Raw genomic sequence first — 23,162 nt, 5'->3', positions numbered from 1 at the left:
CCGGGCTCTGTCTCCCATTCTCCATGCGACCTTGAGGGTCACTTCCCTGCTCTGGGCCTCAGTTTCCTGAAACGTAACATGAGACGTGGGTCCTCCAGGACCATGTGACCCTGCGTGTGAGGCCCTGACTCAGGTGACAGCTCCGTCTCTATGTCCTTCCAGCCTGGGTGACTTGTGCCAGGCCCTAGGTGGGTTCGGGGACCTTGAACTCCTCACCCCCCTTGGAACCCTGTCCTTGGTACCCGCACTAACCAGCCCTCCTTTCTTCTCTCTCTCTCTGCCTTGCCTTCTCCTGAACCTCGCCGGCCTGCAGAGGAACACCCCATGGAAGGTGAGTGATGCTTTTTGGTCATTGGGGTGACAGATCAGTCACCGCGGGGTCCTCTGTGAGGGGATGTCATTGGCCACCTGAGGGCTCCCTCTCCTGCCCATGTTTGGGGGTCCCCTCGGGGAAGGATGTCTGGGGGTCCTCTTGGCTACCTCGACCCCACCTCTCGCCTGTTCCCTCGTTATTGGTTTCCTGGGGAGAACCACCGGGCAGAGGGCAGGCCTTTCCACGGGCCAGTCTGCCGCCTGGCATGTCCTCTTCTTTCGGGAGGAGATGGGAGTGAGGGCGCAGGGACGAGGCTAGAGGATCTGAAGTGCCCAGAAGTGAGTGAGGAGACACCCTTTTGCCCAGCCCAGCGGAGGGAGCTTGAGAGGGTCACAAAGCCGGGGGCTGAGAGCTGCTTGGGCGGAGTCCCCTCTGGGTCTGAAGGGTGCAGGCAGAGGGTGGAGGGCTGCATCCTAGGCCCGCGGGAGTAGGTGGGTGGCAGCTTCTCCGCTCTGACACTTGGGCAGGGCCCTGGCCCCTGGGCTGGTAGGCAGGGGCGGTCTGCTGCTTCTTTGAGCCGCAGCCGAGGGCCAGCGCCAGGGCAGGAGTCAGCCTCTCTTTGGAGTCCCTCTGTCCATTCCTTCCCTGTCTTCTGTTTCGTCTGCCTTTTCTCTTTCTCGCTCTCTCTGGTTTCTGTCTTTACCTTTCTTTTTCTCCAGGGCACTGTCTCTGGACCTCTGTCTCCGCGTCTGTCTTTCCCCAGGCTCTCTCTGGGCTCCTGTCGTTCTCTGAACTGTCTGCTCTTGCTTTGGTGTGCCCTGCTCCTTTTCCTCCTCTGGGGCGGACGAGGTCGGGGACATGGGAAGGCTCGGTGGGCTGGTCCAGGCGTGGAGGCTGGGCTGTCCCGGAGCTCACGTGGCCACCGGGGAGAAGGCAGGCAGCCAGGTGGGCGGGAGGTGGGCTCCCATCCCCGAACCTGTCCCGTGTTCTTTTCTTGGAGAAGCGAGAAGAGGGTGAGAGTGGGAGGGAGGCAGCAACTCAAGGCTGGGAGCTCCCTGGGCCTGGGCCCTGGCATGAGAAGGGCAGAGGACGGCGCCCAGGATGGGGGAATCCTGGGTGAGAAAGAAGGGGAGGGCTTTTGGCTGGAATGTGGGCTGGAATCCATTTTTCCTTGTGGTGTCCATGGTTTGGCTTGCCTCTTACTGATGTTTCTTCTCCTTGGGTGGCTTCAGTTCCTTTCGTCCTGGAGGGCGGGCACCCATCTGTGTGTGTGTGTGTGTGTGTGTGAGAGAAAGAGAGAGAGAGAGAGCGTGTATCTGTGTGCACACGTGTTCCGCGGGCTCTGCTGCTCGGTTGTGTCCGCGTGCCTTTGTGCATGTCGGTCCCGCTATGCGTGTGTGCTCGTGCCTGCGCGTGTGCAGGAGTGCGGGCACTTCTGTCCTCAGGTCTTCCGTGGCGTGGCCCCCATCTCCGGGTGCCTCTCGAGGAGTGTCTGTATCTGTGTCTGCATCTCCGTGTGTCGGTGTTCACCTACGTGTGCGTGACAGAGAGCCTGTGTGTCTGTGTGGACACAGCCTTCTGAGGGCTGGAGATAAGATTTAGTGCTGATGTGACTTTTACTTGCTCTTGATGTCCTGTCTCCTCCGGAACAAAGGGAGAGATGGAGGGAGGGCAAGGGAGGGGAATGAGCCTGAAGGGAGAGGCTTGTGGGGAGGAAGAAGGGGACAGAGAGATGGGAGGAAGGAGGGGGTAAGTAGAGGCAGGAAGAGGAAGTGGAGGGAGGGACAGAAAGGAGAGACCTCAGGGAGGGGAAACAGCCAGGCCAAAGAAGAAAGCGGGGGGGGGGCTGCTGGGGAGAGGTGACTGAGCCAGGAGGGGACAGAAGACGGACCGTCAGTTCTTTCCCAAGCAGGCAGGATAGACGGGGACAAGAAAGGAAGCTGGGCTTGGGGACAAGTGGGGAATGAGCCCCTTTGGATGCCACCGAGCCTTTTCCTGGGAGCAGCACGGTGGCCTGCTGGTTTGGGGGTGGCAGTGCAGGGGCCCGCATGTTGGGGGTGTGTGTGTGTGCACACCCAGGGGTGTGGCGCATCTGTGTGTCTCTCTGTGACGTGTCTGCTTGTGTGTCTCTCAATCTTGTCCCCTGTTGCCATCTTCCTTCTTTCAATGCTGGTCCTCTTGGGCTTCTGGTAGAAGGGCAGGGAGTGAGACTGGGGCTGGTTTTGGGGAGGGGGGCCGGGGCCTCCTCTATGGCACAATGCTCTGGTCTCTGCCGCTGAGATCTGGGGAGTCCCCCGTGCCGCCTTCACCCTCTTTTCCAGTCCCTCAGTGCTGTGCCTCAGGCCTAGCTTTCCCCCAGGAACCAGGCCATCCTGCTCCCCAGCCCCCGACAGCGTCTCCTTTTGGGGATTCTGGTTGCCTCTCCTTTCTCCCTAGCCTCTTGTAGTGGGGAGAGAGGACCCAGAAGCAGCCAGATAAAGTGCCCTAGGAAAGGACCCTTGGTAATGCCATCTATCACCGGCAGCCTCTTCTCCAGGGGGTGGGAGGAGGGGCTGATGCCACAGGTGGGTGTGGGGAGGGGTCACCCAGGTCGGCTGGGCACGAGGAAGGAGCAGAGATTTCAGGCCTAGGGGACAGGGGCGGGCGGTGGGGTGTGTAGGCCTTAGGGGGCGCACCCGCCGGCCAGGCTGGCCTAAGCCATGGGTAGACAGGGCAGGGAACCGGCCTCCCCTTCACCAAGATGGCTGGTGCTGTCACGCCTGAGGGAGCTGAGCAGCTGGTTGCCGTGGTGACAGAGGGAGAGTGCCGCATGCTAATGAGGCTGCCTGGGAGCTGGGCAGTGGAAGGGTCTGCGAGGGGAGAGATTTGGCTCCGTCCCCACCCCACGCTGCCGCACAGGCCTGCGGGGGACAGAGGGCCAGTCCTAGAGCCTCCAGCTCCTGGGCCTGGATTTCCAAGGTTGGGGGCCCACAGGCGAGGCTGTTTCTGCCTGGAAGAGTTGGGTGAAGGTTTAGGGCTCTGGATCTGGCTCCTGGATTTAGGGGGTTTGGAAGAAAATGCTGGTAGACCTTGGGGAAAGTTTGTGGGGGGGCATTCAGAGCAAGGAATAAGACTCAGTCCAAATGCTTGGTCCTCCCCTGTTTTGTGGGTAAAACCTTTGGCTTCCCAAGAGCTGTTCTCTCCTGATGCAGCCCTTTGCAGCTGTGGTCCCCTCCCCCAACTGGCCTGAGACGCACAGGTGGGGGAAGACCCATGCCTTTCCCCCAAGAGAGGAGAAGGGGGTGATGTGAACCTCTGCCCACAGGGTCCAGGCCTTTGGCCCCTGGCCACTCCCTTCCTGACCTCCTGGAGCACAGGCATCTCGGCCTCTGCTTTGTCTCAGAGGCTCCTGGAGTTCTTTACCTTGATAATCCCACTCTGGCCTGGCTTTTTGTCCCTAGGGCCACCCTCTCATTGCCACAGCACTGGGATGGTTTCCAAGGGCTGTTCCTTCCCCACCCTTTTGGCTAGAGACCGGGGATGCAGGGTGGGGGGAGAGGGAGGGCCTAGCTGGTCCTGTCAGGGAGCCCTAGGGCCTCAGCTTTGCTGCCGGACTTGGTGCTGCCAGTCTCTCTGGGGGAGGGCTTTCTGCGACTGGTGTTCTCCGGGGACTAGGGTGCTGGTCCACTGGGCCAGAGTCTTTCCCCCTAAGGTTTAGGAAGGCCCGGGTCAGGGCTGACAAGCCCTTTGCAAGGGGTCAAGGTAACCATGGAAAAAAATCCCAGCCCATCTTGCCCAGAGTCTTGGAGTTAGGACTTCTGTTTTCCGTTTTCCAAATTCAGCTTTTGGCTCATCTCAGAGAGGGCAGGGGCCGGAGAAAGGGCATCCGTAGAGTAATTCTGACCTCTCAGAGAGCCAGACCTCCTGCCCACGGGCCTTGGCCGTCCTCTTTGGTTCTTGCTGTCCCCGAGTGCGGGCCCTAGTCTCCTAGTCCTCCTTGTGGAGGGTCCAAGCTGGGGATCTGTGCCCCAGCGCTTCCCGTCCTCCTGTCTGCTTCTGCTCTGACTTTGTCCTCCTGAGCCCCACTTTTCCTTGTAGAATCCAGGAGCTCAGCCAGATGTATGGAGGTTGCTGGGGAGGTGGGCAGCTGGGAGGACTGGGGCTGGACGGATGCCTTTCCACAGCCCACTTTGGTGGGAGATTCCTTCTAGGCCCAGGCCCCGCCCCCCCCCCCCTTCTCTGCCAGGCTCATAGGGTGCGGGCCGGGGTGGGGGGTGGGGCTGGAGGTCCCGTCTCTCCACTTAACCCCGCGCTAACAGGACACTCTCTCTCTCTCCAGGTGGCTTTGATTTTTGTGTCGTGTTTTATTTTCTCCTCCATCTGAATTGTTTTTTCTCGTTGACTGTTTTTTTTTCTCTCCGCCTCCCGGAAGAAAAAAAAAAAGAAAAAAAGAAAAAGGAAAAAGCAGCCCTCCCAGCCTCATGCTTCTCCTCCTTTTCCTTTTTTTTTTCCGGCAAGAAGAAAAAAAAGAAACCAAAATCTCCTCTCCCCCCTTGCAGTGACTCCTTGCCCCAACCCTTCCTCTGGTTCTGCCTGCACCCCCTCACCCCCTCTGGTACCCCCCCCCACTCTCTCTCTCTCTCTCTCTGTCCCCCCCTCATGCCCTCCACCCTGTTTCCGGCATCGGGGCCCCTCTCCTCAGCTTCCGGGGCTGGGGGCTTTCCCCTTGATGCCTGTCACAAGTTAAAAAGGGTTTTTAAATTGTGGCAGTAAAAGCTTTTTTCCCCCCTCTCTCTGGCTGATTTTGATGACTCGTGTTTTTCTTTTTTTTTTTCCCCTTTTTTTTCTTTTTTCTCCTTTTTTTTTTTTTTTTCCCTTTCTTTCTTTCTCCCCTTCCCCTTTCCAAGGTCCGGCTCACCTGACGTTAAACAGCGAAGGTATGGTTTGAAGTTCTGGTTTGGATTGGATTGGATTGGATTGTCCCCAACCTGCGACTGGATTTTCTGTTCCTCTCCCTGCCCCCTCTCCCTGCCTCCACCTGTCCCAGCGCCTTCCTGCCCTTCCTGCCCTTCCTGCCCGCTGCCTCTGTTGTCTCTGTGTTCCGGGACTGGGGCGCTGGGGTGGGGGCGGGGCTGGCCCCCCCATCTGTGCTCTCCCCTCCCCCGCCCTCCCTGCCACGCTCCATCCACCCTCATCTCACCTTGGTTTCTGACATCAAGAGATGTTGCAACTCCTGCCGCTGTCTCCAGTCACTCTTTTGCGTTTTCCTGGTAGTGTATCTTCTTTTTCCCTTCTCATGGTGCTGTTTTATTTCCTTCCACTCATTCTGATCATTCTTTCTTTTCCGTGGACCCAAGTTCAAAGAGAAAAGCACGGGCTGGAGGAAGAGGCGTTTAGGCAGCCTCACCGCCCTCCCCCTGCTGCTACGGGGTGTCCCCTCTGTCCACAGTGGCAGCGAACGGGGAGAGACAGGGGAATGGAGGTGCGGGACACCCCCTTTGCACAGCTGTCCCACCGTCCACCCTCACCAACATCTCTTGACCCCGTTTGACAGATGAGGACTTTCAGGCCCAGAGAGATGAGGTGACTCCTTAGTGATTATGTGGCCTTTCCGTTGGTGGTACCATTGGGGCTGGTTCTGTATTTTTAGCCTCCCTTCAACCAAGTCCCTACCATCTTTAAAAGTCCTGGTGTTCAGCAAACCTGACGGCCCAGGGATCCTGACTGTGACCCCCCCCCGGGCCGAGCTCCCCCAGGTCTCCCCATCACTGATTCTTGAGCTCAGGTACTCCAGACCCTTAGGTACTGCTCCCCAAGCCCAGGGCGGTCTGCTGTCAGGGCTCATCTTCCATAGAGGGGGGTCTCTAGCCTGTAGGCAGGGGAGGCCTAGAGGATGAAGACTGGGCTGTGGGGAGACACTCAGATCTGGAATTTGGGATGTTTAGGTCTGGGACGGTAGGGGCCTGGGATTCTTGCCTGGATGTGAAATTATGGCAAAAGCTGTGGGGAAAGGGGACGTCCCGAGGGGGTAGTCAGGACCCGGATGGCTCACTTACCTCCTTCTTGGCTCTCAATGCCTGGTTCTGGGGGTGTTGGCAGTGGCGCACCTTTGTCGTAGATGGAGACCCAAGGAATCCAGAGCCCCGCCCCCTCCCCCCGAAAGGTCCACAGCTCAGGTGTGATTCTAGCTTTACTCGTGGGGATTTGGGACTGAGGTGGAATAAGGGCCCAGACTGGACTTTTACACTCCATTTGCAAGCCATCCTACGCGGTCTGGCAATAGGTATGGGGGCCTGGGAGCCAGGCGCTGAGTGCACGAGTCACTGGCAGGGGTAGGTGGAGAGCTCAAGCCAGCCTGGAGCCCAGATGTGATAACACGGTCCGCAGGGGCTTTGCAGAGGAGGCCTGGGTGTTGATGAGCTGCGTGGGGGTGGGGCAAGGGGAGTAGGAAGTCAGCCCTGAGAAAGGCCTTCCCCACATCCATGACAAGCTCCAGCCAGGCAGAAGCTCTCTGGGTGTGCGTAGCCCTGCTGAAGGCACAAAGAACAGACCGAAACCATGGCCCTGGCCCTGGGAAGCCCCGTGATCTAACTGGCAAAGCAGGGGACAGAGGTGACAGTAAGAACACTCACTACTATGTGAACGAGATGTAGGCGGAGAACCAGGTTTGCCTTGAGGACAGGCCAAGAGCACAAGAGGCCTTTGGTGTGTGAAACAGGAAGGCCTGGGAGGAGGGGTGCCTGTGTCAGGCTTTTGAAGGAGTTGAAAGGCATGAACTCCCGCCCTGCAGAGAAGGTGTGAGAAGATGCAGAATTGGGAGGGGAACAGTGAGCAGAACCTGGCAGTGGAAGGTTAGGGGCCTGTAGGTCCTAAAGCCTGGCCTATTTGCGTGTTCTGGGGAAGAAGGAGCTCCTGAAGCAGCAGGGAGCCCCCCTGCCCCCGCCCCTCCCCACGGTCTCCCCAACCCTGGGCCGAGGGCAGGAGTTGGTGGCTGTGAGTCTCATGGGGTCTGTGGGCCTGACTGGGTTTGTCATCTGGCTCCTTCCCCAGAGGCCCCGAAGCAAGTGAGTCCCCAGAACAGCACCCCTGTGCCCCACCTGTACCTCCAAGCAGGACGTCTACCCTGGAGAGGACTTTCCATCGCCTCAAGGCTGGGGTGGGGCTGGCTGGGTAGCCCCCTGTGCCTGACTCCCCAATTCTGCTTCTCCAGTAGGGTCCTTACTGTTCTCCGAGGGGGGGGCCGGGAGAGGAGGAGCCGGCGAGGTGCACCAGCCAACGAAAGGTCAGTGACCCCACGGTCCCCAGAGAGCCCAGCCCTCACCCCTTGCAGGCTAACTGCACATCCTTTGGAGGGCGGCAGCTGAGTCAACAAAGCTGGACCCCTTCGTCCCCCCTCTGAGGTCCACGGAGATGGCTGGGCCTGCATCCTTGGGACCTGCCCTGGTGTGAAGGGCCACAAACCTCCATTTCTGTCCCAAATCCCAGTTGTCTGAATGACCTCTTTCTAGAACACGATGTCTTTTGGTGGCAGAATTTCAGGCCTATCCCTAGAAAGTATCTGCGAAGCAGGGTGAAGAAGCAGGGTACCGCCCGCATTTAACCATCAAATTCTGGAAGCCCACTAGATGCCAGCAGCCCAGGGGGATTCTGGTTAGGAGATGAGACCTTTATAATATGCATCCCCTAAATGAGCCTTCACCACCCTCCGTGGAAGGCCTCCTGGCCCTGGGTTTGCAGATGCCGAAGCCGACGCTTGCCCGAGGCCTTCAGGCCATCGAAGGGCTGTACAGGTTCTCCGTGACTTTTTCTGCACGGAGGTTGCTTCCCTGAAGAGATGCTCTTTCCTAAGGAGTTCGGGGGGCAGTTTAGCAGCCCTCAAGGAGCTCAGGGGGTGCCAGGCGCTGGGGCTATGGAGTCCCGAGTCCCGTCTGCGCTTGCTAGTACGTGCTGTGTGGTTGGCTTTCCGCCGTCCCTGCCTTCTATTCCGTATCTCTCTCAGCCCACTCGTGAAAAAGTGGCCGGGCCCTCCACCCCAGAAGTCTCCCCTGAACGCTCCACGCAAACCCCCACGCTGCTCGCTGTCACCTTTGTCTACGCGTCGATTTTGTCGCTCACCACCCTGCCTCGTTACTGTCACTTCCCTGGTTGCCTCCCCCCACACCCCGATCGAGCTCCCTGAGGGCAGGGGTGGGGTGTTGTCATGTGTGCACCCCCAGTGCTTCACACAGCTCCTGGCTCCTGTGTGCGCACGTGCTCAGCAAGTTTATTTTAAATGGGTGAGTGGACTCTGTTCTCAAGGGGCTCATTGACGTTCTGACAAATAACTACAAGAAAGCGTGGTCCATGCAAAGTGTATGAAAAGTGTCCAAGAGGACACTTTGTCCAAGAGGAGTTAACTTATTCATTCATCTAGAGAGAGGCAGACACACATACACACACACATACACACACACACACACACACACACACGCAGAGAAAGTCACACCAGTGCAAGAGTCATTTATTAGTGGAGTAGTTTACAGTTTATGAAGCTTCATCCCATCTGTTCTCCTTCTAGAAGCCATAGCAACCTGTGAGGTAGGCCGGCGGTCAGCTCCTTTGTCCAGAGGAGAAAGCTGGGGCTTAGAGATTTGCCTCTTGGTCAAGGTCACCAAGCTGGTGGAAGAGCCGGCATTAGTGCCCAGGTCTTCTTTCTCACATCACACTTCCTCTCAAGGGAGCAGTACAAGATGTTACTAGGCAGTAAGTGCCAAATGAGCAGAACAGACAGCTGTAGTGCTTAAGAGTAGGGAGGGGCAAGGGAGGGCTGGAGACCTTCCCAGAGGAGCGCTCTGAGCTGGGCCTGGAAAGGAGGCTGCTGCTCTGTCCCTCATGGCTCTTACAAGTCCAGGACTGTAACAACTGGTCTCTAGCCGCATTCAGCTTGACTGGGGACACTTGTGGGGCTCCACACTCCCAGACCATGGGAGGTGAACAAGCATCAGCCCTGACCCCCCCTTCCTGTGCCAGAGAGAGGGGTGGGCATCAGGAGCTGCAATTGTTGCTCAAGGCCTGCTGGGAGTTGAAGTCCCCTGGGGTCTGCGCATGCTGGTGGGGGAGAGCGCCCCCTGGTGCTTTGGTCTGGCTCCTCCCAGGTCTGATCTGGGCTCCGTGAGCACCCTGGGTGGGCATCCTTATGGCCACAGAGACCCCCCATTAATCCCTTGAGGTCCTGCTGCCCTCCTCCCCCTTTGGGGTCTGTCTCTGTCCTTCCCACCGTCCTTGGGGTGTCTTGTTCACATTTGCTCACCTCCTTTCTGTCCCTCTCTTCCAATTCTTCCACGCTGTCTGGCTGCTCCAAGCCTCTGTCCATCTCTGGGCCTATCCGGGTCGCTGGCAGAACTGGGGAACACATAGACGCCTCCAACTCCAGGGCTGGCTTTGCCTCCTCTCCTAGGAGATCCGAGGCAGAGCCCGGAGGAATCGAGGAATGGCCTTGTTTCTTCATTTCGCCTTGGCAGCTGTGGTCCATCCCCTGGCCCTCCTCTCTGGTCTCTTTTGTTCTGTCCCCATCACTTCCTCACGTGATTGCTTTATTCTTTCTTTCTGTTTGACTTTCCCTTTAATGATAGTTCCTTTGACCGCAGTGAAGGTGAGGGAACGGGAAGGGAGGCCTGGCTTCTGGGGAGGACTAGTACGTGTGGCAAGCCCAAGGTCAAACATGTCCCCTTCTCTGGTCCTTGAGCCCCCTGACTCTGCCAGGGCCTGGGCAGCAGGCCTGGTTGCTATGGAAACGGCCAGGCCCTGAGAAAGCCTTGGCTTCCATTCCCTAGAGGTCCCTGTCCCCCTTTCCTTGCTGGCCCCATTCCGTCCCCCTCACCTGTTCCCTCTCGGCTTGCTGCTTGTCTTCAACCAGACTGCTTCACTCTGTCACCTCTTGCTGTGTCTGCGCACTGAGTGGCTACATGTCCCTTCTGCCCCCGATGGCCATCCTTCCCCCTCTCTGTGGATCCCCTCTGCTTTGCCCTTCTTCCCCACATCCCCTTCCCGTCTCTGCCTGAGTCCCTTTCATTTTCTGGCCCTTCTCGCTGGAGCTCGAAGGTAGGCAGAGTGGGGTTCCCACTGTCCCCATGTTGCTCATGCCCCCCCAGCTTCACGGCCCCGTGGCCTCAGGAAACCGGGCCTTGCCAGCTGCAGTGAGTGCGGTGCCAGGCTCTGGGGCAGCAGCTGGTGCCTTGGCATCCGGACGCAGCGAGGACGGAGTCTACGGGCAGCGTGCCCGGAGGGAGAGAAGCAGGGCTGTTGTGTGCCGGGGAGAGGCATCTGTGGGAAGTGCAACCGGGTCGTGGCCGCTCCCACACGTGGTGCTTGCTCCTGTGGCCGGGCTCACAGGGGCGCAGGTGCCTTCGCAGGGCTGTGCGTGCCACCCGGCATTGCACCACGCTCCTTCCTGGGCCTGGTGGCCTGAGAACCCCTGCGCTCCACGAAGGCCTGAGGCCAGCCGTCCCCACCCTCATCTACCCTGGGAGGTGGGCGGGACGAGCCACTGCAGTGCTGTGCGTTGGGGAGAAGTGAGTCCCTGTAATCGTCCAGGTCCTCTGCTCTGGCCTGACTCCATGTCCCGTTCTCTTCCTCTGTGCGTGCTCTGGCTTGTGAAGGTGTGGGGCTGGGATCCCAGCGTCCCTGCACATAGCTGTTGTCCTGTCACTTGTCACTTACAGACACTACACATCCCCAAGGTCTCCCAGTCTGTTTTTGCTTCTGCTTGAAAAGTGCCCTTGGAGGGAGCCCTGTGCTGGGTGCTTACACACACACACACACACAGAGGCATGCGCACACACACACACACACACACACACACACACACACATGCACGCACACACCCGCAAGACCCGGAGCCATCTGCTGGCACTCAGGGGTCCCAGCCCTGCCCTCTGGGGCCCCTCAGAGGCTCTCTGCCTAGGGCCTGTCTGCAGAAGACCCAGCTAGGGATGGTAGCTGACCTGGGGCCGTGGCCCACAGCTCCCCAGTGCATATCGCTGTCACCTGCATTGTCTTCCCGTGTGTCTTCCCAATGCCTTACCCCACCCCACCGTTCCCCATCTCCTCTTCTGCTCCCTGCTGCCCAACAGACCTGCTGGTCCCATCCCCCCACGTGAGGCTGAAACTGCCCTGGGGAACTGAGAATGACCATCACCAGAGAAGAGGCAGGGGTGGGAGGTGGGCTGTCAGTGCCCCAGCTTAGGGGAGGCCCTCCAGGGAGAAGGCAGGTGGAGAATCTTCCACATCCCTTTGTTCAGGGGAGTGGCCGATGGAGGGCTGCCCGGGGAGGAGAGAGTGTGAACGTCCGCTTTGCCTAGCCCTGTGGCAGCTAAATTGTCAGCCGTCAGTGTGAGAGCACTTAACAGCTTCCCGCTTTGGAAACGGACTTGGGTGAAGTGGACTTGCGACAGTCAAGATGGCCGGGTCCAGAGAGGAGGGTGGACAGGCAGGGGGATGGAAGAGGGCCTGAGGCTTGCCGGTGGGACCTGCGCTGGGGGGCTGGAGGGGCCGCGGGAGGTCTGGCGTGCCCCGCCCCACTCAGCCTCTCCCGTTTCCCCCCCGCACTGCCGCATCCAGGCAAGGAGGAGTTCGTGGCGACCTTCAAAGGCAACGAGTTCTTCTGCTACGACCTGTCGCACAACCCAATCCAGAGCAGCACGGACGAGATCACGCTGGCCTTCCGCACGCTGCAGCGCAACGGGCTCATGCTGCATACAGGCAAGTCGGCCGACTACGTCAACCTGTCCCTCAAGTCTGGCGCTGTCTGGCTGGTGATCAACCTGGGCTCAGGGGCCTTCGAGGCGCTCGTGGAACCTGTCAACGGCAAGTTCAACGACAACGCCTGGCACGACGTCCGGGTCACCCGAAACCTGCGCCAGGTAGGGGGAGCAAGAAGGAGGCGGGGGCCAGCTGCGCTGGGGCGACGGGACCGCGGCGAGGGGGCGGCCTGTGCCCGTGGGTGTGAGGCGTCAGGGCCCGGCCCGCGAGGTGTGGTTCTGGAGAAGTTCCAGGCTCAGGGTGCGGGCGGGCGGCAGGCAGGCTGCGAGCACCAGGAAGCCGAGTGGAGAGGAAGCTGCAGAGCTGCGGGGGGCGGGGGCCTGAGGGAAGGGGAAGGGCCTGGCTCATACTGGTGGGGGAGGCTAGGGTTTCAAGGGCCCAGCCTAAGAAGTTAGGTGACCTGGCAGGAAGGCAATTCCAGAGACAGGATGAGGGCCGTAGAGCCTGGATGAGTGGGCCCTGGGATCCTGTGGAAAGGCTCTGGCCGGGTAGCTGTGGTTACCCTGACTCTAGGGCAGAAAGGTGCAGATGTAGGCGTGGGGACAGAGTGTGGCCTGCCCTCCGGCGGGGCCTTTCCAGGACAGAGGCAGGGATGGGGTCTGGGCAGGGTAGAGGTGCGGCAGGTGTGAGGGAGAGCAGGACTGAAGGGCATGCTTGGCCCCACCTCTCCTCCGGGGCAGGAGCCCAGAGGAAGCTCTTGGGTCAGCCCCTGCAGGAAGAATGAGATTCTTCTCTGTGGTGGCTCCTCAGCTCCGGCTCCCAGATGGACCACCCAGAGAGGGCGTCAGCTCTGTCATCTTCGTGGTGGCCTCTGTGCCACTTACAAGGTCCAGGGTGACTATGGTGGGTGAGGCCATCTCTCTGGCCAGGCTTCTGCTTGACGCCCCCCCGCCCCCTGCGAGCTTGTTTCTGGCCCTGACAAGCACCCCCCTCAAGCAGAGTCCCAGCCAGACCCTTCTTCAAACCCAGAGTGGCCACTGTGCCTTTGGATGCCTGTCTCCACCTCCCAACTGCTTTCTCCGCTCACTCAGACAGGGGCCCAGGCTTCTGCTGGTCCTTTTCTCTCGGATACAGTGCTTTTTCTTGCAGTGAGTGGCAGGGAAGCTCTTCCAGTTTCATTGCTAGCAGGCTGAGGGCCGCCGGGAATGTGGACCGTCTCTGTCCCGGGAGGCACGTAACCGCTGCTGGATTAGGCCTCCTCTTGCCAGTTATTATCTTTTCTGCACTTCCTAGTTCTGGCTGGCGGCAGCTAGCCTTCCTCTGCCTCTCCTCTGCACGGTCCTCTCCGTGCTCCTTCTCCTCCCCGCTTCCTCCCCGACGGGCTCCTCCCTGTGAGCCGGGATCCTGGCTGACCTCACATTCTTTCTACCTGTTCTTCACCACCACCAGGGGTCGGGAACCCTCCTCCTTGGGCGCCTTCCCCTGGCTGGGAGGCCTCCATGAATAACCCTGCTGCTCTTCCCTGAGCCTGCCGTTCCCGTGGCCGTGGGACTCCTACCCAAGTCCTTGTTCTCTGTGGTCCCGGTGCTCCGAGGGGTGTCAAGCTTGGGGGGGGGGGCTCCTTGGTGCCGTGCCGTGCTTCACATCCATCGTTCTCTGACCCCATCAGCGGGTGGTCCCGTGTTGCCACTATTGTCTGAGCACACCCGGGTGTGACTTGTACATTTGTCATACTTGTAGGTGCCACACACATGGCACCTGCTGGGGGAGCAGGGAGTCGCTCTGGCGCTTCTTGCTGGTGTTCCGTCCGCGGGACTGCGCTGTCACCTGGTACTGCCCTCTGGCACCACGCTGCAAGCCCAGGGTCCCGATCCACGTGTCGCTGGTCAACAGATGTCTTGTGCACCCGCAATGGGTACAGAGGGGCAAAAGGCAGTCTGTACCCTCCCAGCCCTTCGGTGCTCGAGGAAACAGGATGAGTCCCTGAAAAGTGAGCAGAGCAAAGCTACGCAAGTGCCCAGGGAGCCGCAGGAACCTTAAAAGTTCTAGAAACTGGAGAGTCACTGAGAGGAGGCTGGGGGAGGCGGGGGAGGCCTGGCCTCAGCAGCAGCGAGTGTAGGCAGTGACCCTTCCCAGGGCTCCCAGAGTCCAGGGTTCAAGCTGCTAACTGCTGGAAATCATTTCCTCTTAGCGCCCCCCCCATTTTAAAGATTTATTTATTTTTTTGAACAGGGGGAGCCTGAGTAGGAGGAGGGGCAGAGAGAGAGGGAGAGAGAGAATCTCAAGCAGACTCCCAGCTGAGCATGGAGCCCAACATGGGGCTAGATCTCAGGATCCTGAGATCATGACCTGAGCTGAAATCAAGAGTCGGATGCTTAACCAACGGAGCCCCCCAGGCACCCCTTCCCCTGGTCTCTTTTACGACAAATCAGAGGAGAGTCTGGTCATGGGGACCCCAACACAGGCTTCAGGATCAAAGAGGGTGCTGGTAAAGGCTTTGATTGAGAACGCTCTTTAGGAAGGGTTTCTGGAGGGATCCACATCCGTACATGTGAGGTGCAGTCCTGTTCGGATCACTGTGACGATTCCAGAGAAGGCCAGCCTCGGGCTTGTGCTCTGGGCTCACTGACCCCGCTCGAGGCCCAGCCTGTGGCCGAGTCCCTCCCTACCAGGCCCTTCGAGTCCCTGCCTGTTTTTTCAGGGCTTCTCAGAACAAGGTCTCTAGAGCTGTGGTTCTCAACCTAGGACAGTGTGTCCCCTCCGGCCCCCTTGGGAGATACTGCCGATGGGACACTGCGTTCCCTGTCATCACGTTCCTGCTGTGTGGTCAATATTTGTGTTCCTTTCTTCTCTCTACCGGGTGCTGTGCTCCTTGAGGGCTTAAAACCAGCAGCTGGTGAGCATTTGTACTCGTTTTTCAAGCGGTTTTTTAGGCGCTTTCTGAAGCCGGTTGGTGAGATTTTGGACACGAGGACCCAGCAGATCGTTTCACACGAATATCGAACTGCCTCTGATGGCCTGGGAACGACTCCTCTTCCCTTACAAAGCCAGAGGAAAGAAAGCCTCTCCCTCCACCCCTCTGAATTGTCTCAGGACTGTGTTCCTTTTTTAAATTTTTTTATTTTTACAGCGTTTCTTGGAAGAAGCTGATTATCTCTGCTTTTTTGTATCTTGCCTGATTTTCATGAACAATCCTGTGCAATGGGACATAGTCTCATTTTATCAATGAGCAAATCGAGACTCAGCGGGTTAGAGAACTTGCCCCCAGTTATCTGCTCAGGATGGGGGGGGTGGGGGGGAGGATTGGAAGCCTGTCTGCTCTCGAGGCCATGCCCATTTCCCCTGCCTCCCCGGGAGAGCCTGGCTATTGTCCCTGGTGCAAAATACAAAGGCCTCTCGAATTTGTAATTTGTCTTGCAGATCTTCCATTCTGGGACGTTCCCGAGTCTTGAAACCATCTGAGTGTTCCGCGTGTCTCTCTGAAAAATGGGTCCCCTCGATCCCTGAGTAGAGTGAGCGCCTCTTCTCTGTCCTGAGCTGCTCTTGCTTGAGCTCTGAAAAGCTTGCCTCCATCCTGAGTTCTGTGATTGATGATTTCTGTGTAAAGTCCCCGTCTTGGCTTTCTCGAGGGCTTAGAGCTACAGCCAAAGTTCAAGGTGGAGAGGGGGCGAAGTTGCCCCTGGATATAATGGCGGAGCTCTCCCCTCCATGACTTGATGCCTTCCTCCTTCCCCACGCGCTGTCATTCTTGCGCTCCTGGACTCCAGGAGTCCTCTGTTCCTAGAGTGGGGACATTCACCATGTGCTAGTGGGAAGCATTAGTATTCCACATCCTGGCATTCGGGAAGGCACACCTGCTGTGGACCCCTTCCTTGTGCCGCACACAGGCCAGGAGGAATAGGTTCCAATGCCCGCTCCCCTCCAGTTAATTTGGCCACAATCGCCATGGGTTTTGGGTTCTGGACCCGCCCCTGCCTCACCTACTCCATCCTGTTCAGAGGAAGCCAAGATGTCCTGACATTAGTGGCAGAACCAGACTTTGAACTCACCTTTCTTGCCTCTCCATCCTGTTTCTGAATTTGCCGTTCTACTTGTTAAAAATGAAAGTTGTCCAAGAAAGTTGAAAACTGGTTTTTTTTCCTTATTTTAGTCTCCATAACCAGTTCTAGTTCAGAAAGAGTAATAGTAGTTGGATTTTTACCTCCAATTCCCCACCCCCCGCCATGTCTTTTTTTCCTGTGTTGCTTGACTAGTCAGGGATATCAGACAACTCTTACCTTTTTGGGTGCAATTGATTTAGCTGCCCTGAAACTAATTGTCCCTTGTCCTGACTGGTTGGCCTCTTCACTTGGAGACAGTCCCTCCAGCCAGCAGCACTAATCCTTGTATCTTGGGTTAGCCCCTCAAACCAGTCACTGCCCCCGACATCCGACATCCGACTCTTGCCTTCCTGTTATGTAAACGGCTTCTGTATCACTAATAATTGATGTTGGTTATTTGGCACTTCTTCTAGCTGGTAAATACCGAATTCTGTTATTTTTCATTATAAGAGGTCCTTATTAATTGTCTTTCTGAATTAGTCCGGTGCCCGCCGTTGATAATAAAGCTGTAACTAATAGATCTGCCCTGGAATACTTCTCGAAATCACACTCTTGGGTGTGCAGCTTAGTGTTTAATAGACATCGAGCAATAGTGTCCCACCATCTCTGATACCCTCAGCAAAGCTGCCTCAGTCCCTTTGATTTCCCCTCCACAAAAACAAGCGTTATTTGGAAGGTGATTGATGCCTCTGCCTTTGGCCTTGAGAAGAGAAAATAAACAGAGACACATGGGGTTGGGGACTCTAGAGCCCGGGATAGAAGAAGCCGGCTTATAGCTTAGGGAAGAGTAAGGGGTTTGAGAGGTGGGTGGGCCTCTGTGTTCCTTTTTATGGTGTGGTATGTGGGGGATATGGATTTCTGGTGCTGGCTGTGGGGAGTGGAGGCTCGGGGGTCTGTGGGTGTACATGGAAGGAGGCTGGGCTGCTGGGAAAGACTTACCAATTCCAGGGGCTTGCAGGGGTGGCGGTGTGTGTGTGGGGCATTTAATTCTAGGATGGATGGCTGCCTAGAGGAGCATAAGAGAATGAGGGTGGGGTATTTGGAGAACTAGGGGGACTTTTGGGTAAAACATGGGCTCTGGAAAGTCAAATTAGGCGGGAAGGAGGGATCAGCTATGGGCGGGAGGGTGGGAGGAGAAGGAGGCGGGTTTGGGATGAGATATGCCATGAAAGTGAGCCCTCTGACAGCCCATGGAGGGCAAGGTTTCCTTTTCCCTATTCTGGTGGCGACTCTCTCTTCTTTTCTCAAGGAAGAGAAACAATAAAAGGGGAGCTGCCCCCTCCCTGCCATGACTCCCTGGATCGATTTGCTTCTCCTCCATGCCCAGGGAAAGCAGACCCCTATATCCCTTCCTATGTTCCTTGGGAACCTCTTCCCTTCGCCTCCAAATGAAATTGCCTCATTCTAGCCAGTCCTGTGATTCTCTGGGGGCGTTGGCCACCCTTCTCCCAGCCTGACAGCCAGCTGGCCCATCACCAACCAGTTAACCCATTAACTCGATATGGTCACTGGTTGGCCAGTTGGCCAGTTCTCTAGAGGGCCGTCTGGTTGACCAGTTAGCCAACAACCCATTGTCCATTACCCGAGTCAATAGCCCATCCCTTTCTTGCATCCCTTGTCCCCCCCCTCTTCCTTCCCCTCAACTCCCTAACATTTCAGCTGAAAGGACTTACTAATACTGCATAATTGGGTCTGCTTCTTAACCCCCTGCCTTCCCTCTCTCACCCTCTGTTGGAAAACCCCGTTGCCGACTCTGTGTGTGTTACTAACACGCTTACAACCCAGGGGACCAAGGGATGGGCAGGGACAGGTGGGGTGAGGTATGAGTGAAAAACCGAACTAACCTTTCTGTCTCATTGCGGAATGTCAGCCATCTTTAAGTCTTTGCTTTCCTGGTCCAGCTCTTTTGTTGTTTTCTTCTTTACTAACCAAGGTCTTTAACTAGTTGTTCCCCTTCTCTGCAGCTGGCTCTTCCGGGAGGGGCTGGGGGGCAGAGGAATCCAGAGGAGGGGTTGGGAGGGGGGATTGGGAGAAGAAGGGATTTAATTTTTTGTGTGTGTTTTATTTCTCCCTCCCATTATAATTTAATTTTCTTTGAACAAAATGCTTCAGCTGAGCCTAAGGTGGGAGGGTCTGAACAACCAACCAAATATATATGGATATATATTTTTCCTCCTTCCTTGAGTTTCACAGTTGGTCATTTTATTTTTCTTTTCTTTTCATTCTGTTCTTTCGTTGTTGTCTTTGTTGTTGTTGTTATTTTTTTTTGACCCCCCACCCCCTCCCCCATATCTCCGGTGAAGCACGCAGGGATTGGACACGCTATGGTAAACAAACTGCATTATCTGGTAGATATCACTCTAATTGTCTTACCGTTTGGTTTGCCGTGGGTTTTTTTAACTGTTCGATTCTCCCTCTTTTGTTTCCTTTCCCCATTTGGTTTTGGTTGTTTTGCTCTTCTGATTGTTTTTGGCGTCCTGGACAATCTTTAGATTTTGCTTCTCTCTCTTTTAGTTTTCCTCTTTCCCTTTTCTTTCTTTTTTGGTCCGAACTCAAATCCAAAAGACAAATGGAAACCGAGGAATTTGGCCTGTCCCTGCCCTAACCCTGACTCCTGAATTCAGATTCCTGGCCAGAGAGGCCTGGGGGCAGGTCCCATGTTCAGGGGCTCTGGTTAGACCAGCCCCGATGCCAGGCTGCTGATTTCTGTTGCTTTATTTGGTTCCTTTTCCCCCATACCCCCCCGCTCCCTCGTTTTTTCTTTTTGATTTAGTTTCTTTCTTGGTCTCCTGAAAATCCATGGAAAACACCATCCCATGACATGCTACGCTCTGCTCACTGTCAGTTCCCAGACTGGCCCCTCCAGTTGGGAGCGGGGCTGGGGCTGAGCCTCCAGTGGCAGCCAGCTGGGCAGATTCCTTGGGGGGGGGTGGCCTTGGGAGATGCGGAGCAGCCTGGGACCAGTTCATACCAGTTGGGGGCTGTCCCATGCTGGCTGCCAGGGAAGAGGTGGCATCCCCTCCCTCACTCCTCAGCCTCGAGGGTTTGTGGTTCCGTCTCCCCCCACATTTGCATGGCATGAATGGTCTTTTCCCCCCAGGAGGGATAGCGGCCAGTTCCCCCCACCGCTCTGCTGTTCTGACTAACACTGTGTTTCACACTGTCTTCCCTCCGCCCATCCCCCCGGACCTCAGTCCCCTGCCTGTCCCGCATGGCCTCTGACGGGGTGGTTACCTTCCCCGGGGAGGGGGTGAGAGGAGGAGGTGCAGCAGGCGGGAGGCGGGGCTAGCTGTTGCCAAACTCCTCTGTTTGGGTTGGGTTCGGTCCCGGTGAGTGTCGATGTGGGTGTCTGCGTAAACGCAGCTGGTGTGTGTTGGTGTGTGGGTGCGACTGTGGGTAAATGTTGGTGTGACATTTAGGGGGTGTTAGTGGGAGACTGTGCTGTGTGTCTGTGGGCTTCTGCTGGTGACTCCACACGTGTGAACGCTGGTGTGAGCTGCGGGCTGCGGGACTGTGTGGAGGCTGGAGCCTGGAAAGGGCTCTGGGTGGAGGCAAGCAGTGGGGCTGGCCCTCAAGTCTGGGGCCACGATGGGTAGGAGCAGCGCAGGAGCTGGGGCTGGCCCTTTGCTCCTCGCCTTGCTCGGAGTGTGTTCCCGCGGGCTGTGCTGTGTGCCATCCCCTGGGATTCCCTCGTGCCCGCCCGCCCCGGCTCTGCTGCAGTCGGCAGTTAGTCATCGCCTATTAATAATGCAGGGTGATTGAGCACCAGGCTGGGGACCCTGCACATGGACGTGTCTGCTCCCGTGGGGCCCGCGCTGCTTGGGGCAGCTGGCTGGCCACGAGGGAAGCTTGCTAGCTGTGGCTTCCAGTCTGAGCGGCTCCCCCACCTCCCCAGGGGCTCGACCTGTGAGGCTCCGTCTGGCCTGTCCTGATGCTTCCGTGGACCGTGTTTCCCTGCACCCACAGACCCGTGGTGGCCCTGTCCTCTGCCCTGTCCCCGAGGCGGTGCCCACAGCCGCAGCCATCCCAACCCTTCCCGATCCAAGACCTCAGCTGGTCACTCCCAGGCATTCTGGTATTCCAGTAGAACCAGGTGGTGGTCCCGGTGCCATGCCACCCACAGGCTCTGCTCTCAAGCTGCTGCTTCTAGAAGTTAGCTGCTGTCCAGCCCTCCGGCCAGGCCAGGCCAGGAGCTGGGCATTTGGAATTCTTTCTTTATAAAGCTTCACTGGACAGCCAGCCTGTGACTTGTGGGACAGAAAGGAGGCAAGATAAACCTGTGTGGCGCACCCCAAACACCAGGGCAAAGCCATCTGAGAATCAGGACTCCATAGGCCTTCCTTCTGGTCTCGGTTCAGTTAAAAACTGACCACGCGGACTTGGGCCAAAGCTCAGTCTGCTCGTCTACTGAACAGCTGGTAACATACATCGCCTGTTCCGTGGGGTCAGTGTGCCGATCAAGCAGGGCATTAGAAGTGAAAGCATCCATAGTCTGCAAAGGAAATTATGATTTTATTCATCTTTATAACATGTTAACTCATTATCTATCTCAGTGTTTCCAGGGTGAGGATGTTTTGTAGAGAAGTGATTCCCTTCCCATAGCAAACCCCGGAGAATACAGCACCTCTGGCCCCACAGGAGATCCTATTACCATCCCTTCTTAGGAATCAGTCTCAAAATAACTGCGTGAAACCCCAGAATGCCTCAGGAATTGGCCTGGGGAGGAGGAGGAAAGGTGGAGGAACGTGGCAAAGTTGGTTAACAGGCAAACGGCCTTGTCCGGTTTCAGCCCTGACAAGGAAAGTCCTGCTACATTCTAAGTTTTTAAAGTCGACGGTGTGAGCCTCACTGCTTGATGATCAGCCCTGACAAGGAAAGTCCTGCTACATTCTAAGTTTTTAAAGTCGACGGTGTGAGCATCACTGCTTGATGATCAGCTCTGACAAGGAAAGTCCTGCTACATTCTAAGTTTTTAAAGTCGACAGTGTGAGCATCACTGCTTGATGATCCCAGTGGCCTGAGGAGCTTCACAGACCCTCGAAAACCTGTCCCCGGGGATCAGCCCTTTCAGGGGAAGACTGGAGTTGGAGCATGGAGCCCCCAAAGAGACGGGCTTCACCCTCTTCTTACTCTCAGGCATTCCTCAGCCCCAGTGCCAGCTGGCTTTGGATTTATTTTTACTAGCTCATTTTTATATGGTCTCTTTTCTTGTTATTGGAGCGCTTCTCCTTGGGGGAGAGGGTGGATACAGACCAAAAAGGCCAGTCCCTTTGAGAGGTTTGGGTCAGGTGTGGTCAGGATGATGGCAGTTTTCTTGTAAAAATAATAATAGTTTTTTTTGCTCCCACACTGGGGTCTTTGATTCTGCTAAATAGCTCTCACATCCTGCATATGATTTAAACTTGACAAATGCCTAGGTTGAGGCATCAGGCAGAGACCGTTGTCAGTTAACCGATGGGGAAACTGAGGCCCAGAGAAAGCCGGGTGGGGGGGACCACATAGCAGTTATGGAGGGTCCGCTGCCTTCACTTCTGTTATCTCATTCGATCCGCATTGTCAGCCTGGGAGAAGTACGAGTGATGGAGGTTGTTGCACCCCCTTTACAGATGAGAGGCAAAGATTGTTCTGGAAAATGGTAAAGGCGAAAGACTTCTGACCTGAAGTCTTTCCCCTCTAGCCCCAAACTTTATCAAATCCAGACGTCAGGAGGTGCTATAGGGCTGTAACTGCTGGCCGAGGCGTTTTGCTGTGAATCTTTTCAACCTGATTCTCTCTGCAGCTTCTCCTGACCCCAAACAGATGGCTGAACTTGAGCAGGTAGAGGGCCTGCACCACCTCCCTCGGCCATCCTGTCTTCAAGCCCTCCTCCCACCCCACTTACTGCTAAGGGGAGGCCTGGGCCTTCTTCCTAAACTCGTTGTTCTTAACCACCATTGGCTTCTGGATCCCTTTGAGAATCTGATGACAGCAATGGACAAATGAGACAATTTTGCGTACAGTGGTGACGGCCTTCAAAATCCCAGGAAACCCATCTAGCCCACCCACAAGTCAAAAACATCGGCCCTTCATCTTATTCTCCCCTGAATAAGTCCCCCTCCCAAGGGGGTCAGTGACCCTGTGATCCTAGCAGGCAGCTCGGAAGGGCTCTGGATGATGCCAGAGCAGCTTTCCCTGTCCCTCAGCCTTTCCTCCTGGGTCAGGACAGGCATGGAGTGCACCTGTAGGGACCGTTGTGGTCAGGACCCGGTTTCACATCCCACTGGCCGGCCTAAGAGGGGACAGGCGGAGCAGAGCCGAAGAGAAGTGGGCCCAGCAGGGAGGGCTGAGACCCCACCCGGGTCGGAGGCTGCCCCTTACAGCCACCTCCAGCCTCCCTCCATGCTCCTGGGGTGTGGAGGGAGGCTGGGCTCCCGTGTCTTGGGTGCTTCATCCCTACTTCCCTGGCTGTTCATGGCCGTTCCAGGGCAGAGCTTTGGCTCATTCCCGTTGGCCTCCTCAGTCCTCACTCAGGGCCCTACCTGTCCAGGTTGATGGGTTGGTGTGGGCAGGGTGCCGAGTGTCTGCTGTGTCTCGGGTGCTAGCCGTGGTCCTGAGCCTGAAAGGAGGATGCTTGGAAATGAGCCGGTCAGGCCTTCCTCCCGCTGCCTTGGGCGGGATGTGGTGTGTGAGCAGGTGTGTCTGGGTCAGTGGTCAGTACTGAATGGGTTGTGGCATGAGCGTCTGAGTAACCCTCTGGTGAGGAAGATCTGAGCCTCGTGTCTCTCCCCTGTCTTTCTCGACCCATAAATGTCCTAGTGGTGGCTCCTCTCTCCTCCTCCATTGGAAGGAAGCTTCTCCTTCCTGCACCCACTGCTCCCTCGCCTCCATCTCTGCTCTTCCCCATCTCCCCTGGCCCCGCATGCCTTCTCACCTGCGGCTGCCTCTCTCTCTCCTCTCCAGCTGGGCCTGGCTCCCAACCCTGGCCCTCTAACCCGCATGTGTCCAGCTGCACAGGCTGCTCGTCGCATGGCCCCCCTGCCCTCCTCCCCCGC

The 23,162-nt window shown here is 57.0% G+C and overlaps 1 protein-coding gene across 15 annotated transcripts in view; it reads left to right on the top strand.

Annotated features, from left to right (window-relative positions):
* NRXN2 (neurexin 2) overlaps nt 1–23,162 on the top strand; it is a 96,827-nt gene that overhangs the window by 10,677 nt on the left and 62,988 nt on the right. For 3 of the 15 annotated variants that reach the window (XM_034645158.1, XM_034645151.1, XM_034645155.1), the window contains exons 1-4: nt 5,937–6,910; nt 7,503–7,574; nt 11,891–12,192; nt 18,435–18,458. In XM_034645158.1, the coding sequence (XP_034501049.1) occupies nt 6,775–6,910; nt 7,503–7,574; nt 11,891–12,192; nt 18,435–18,458 (534 nt within the window). In that variant the 5' untranslated portion in view covers nt 5,937–6,774. Of the gene's footprint in view, nt 1–313; nt 332–4,962; nt 5,230–5,498; nt 5,563–5,936; nt 6,911–6,958; nt 7,144–7,502; nt 7,575–11,890; nt 12,193–18,434; nt 18,459–23,162 lie in introns of those variants that run through there. The other 12 variants (XM_034645166.1, XM_034645161.1, XM_034645157.1 and 9 more) reach the window with 10 other exon arrangements.

The sequence above is a fragment of the Ailuropoda melanoleuca genome, chromosome 16 (genome assembly GCF_002007445.2).
Source record: "Ailuropoda melanoleuca isolate Jingjing chromosome 16, ASM200744v2, whole genome shotgun sequence".
NCBI classification, from domain to species: Eukaryota; Metazoa; Chordata; class Mammalia; order Carnivora; family Ursidae; genus Ailuropoda; species Ailuropoda melanoleuca.
This window is presented reverse-complemented; position numbering and strand designations above follow the sequence as displayed.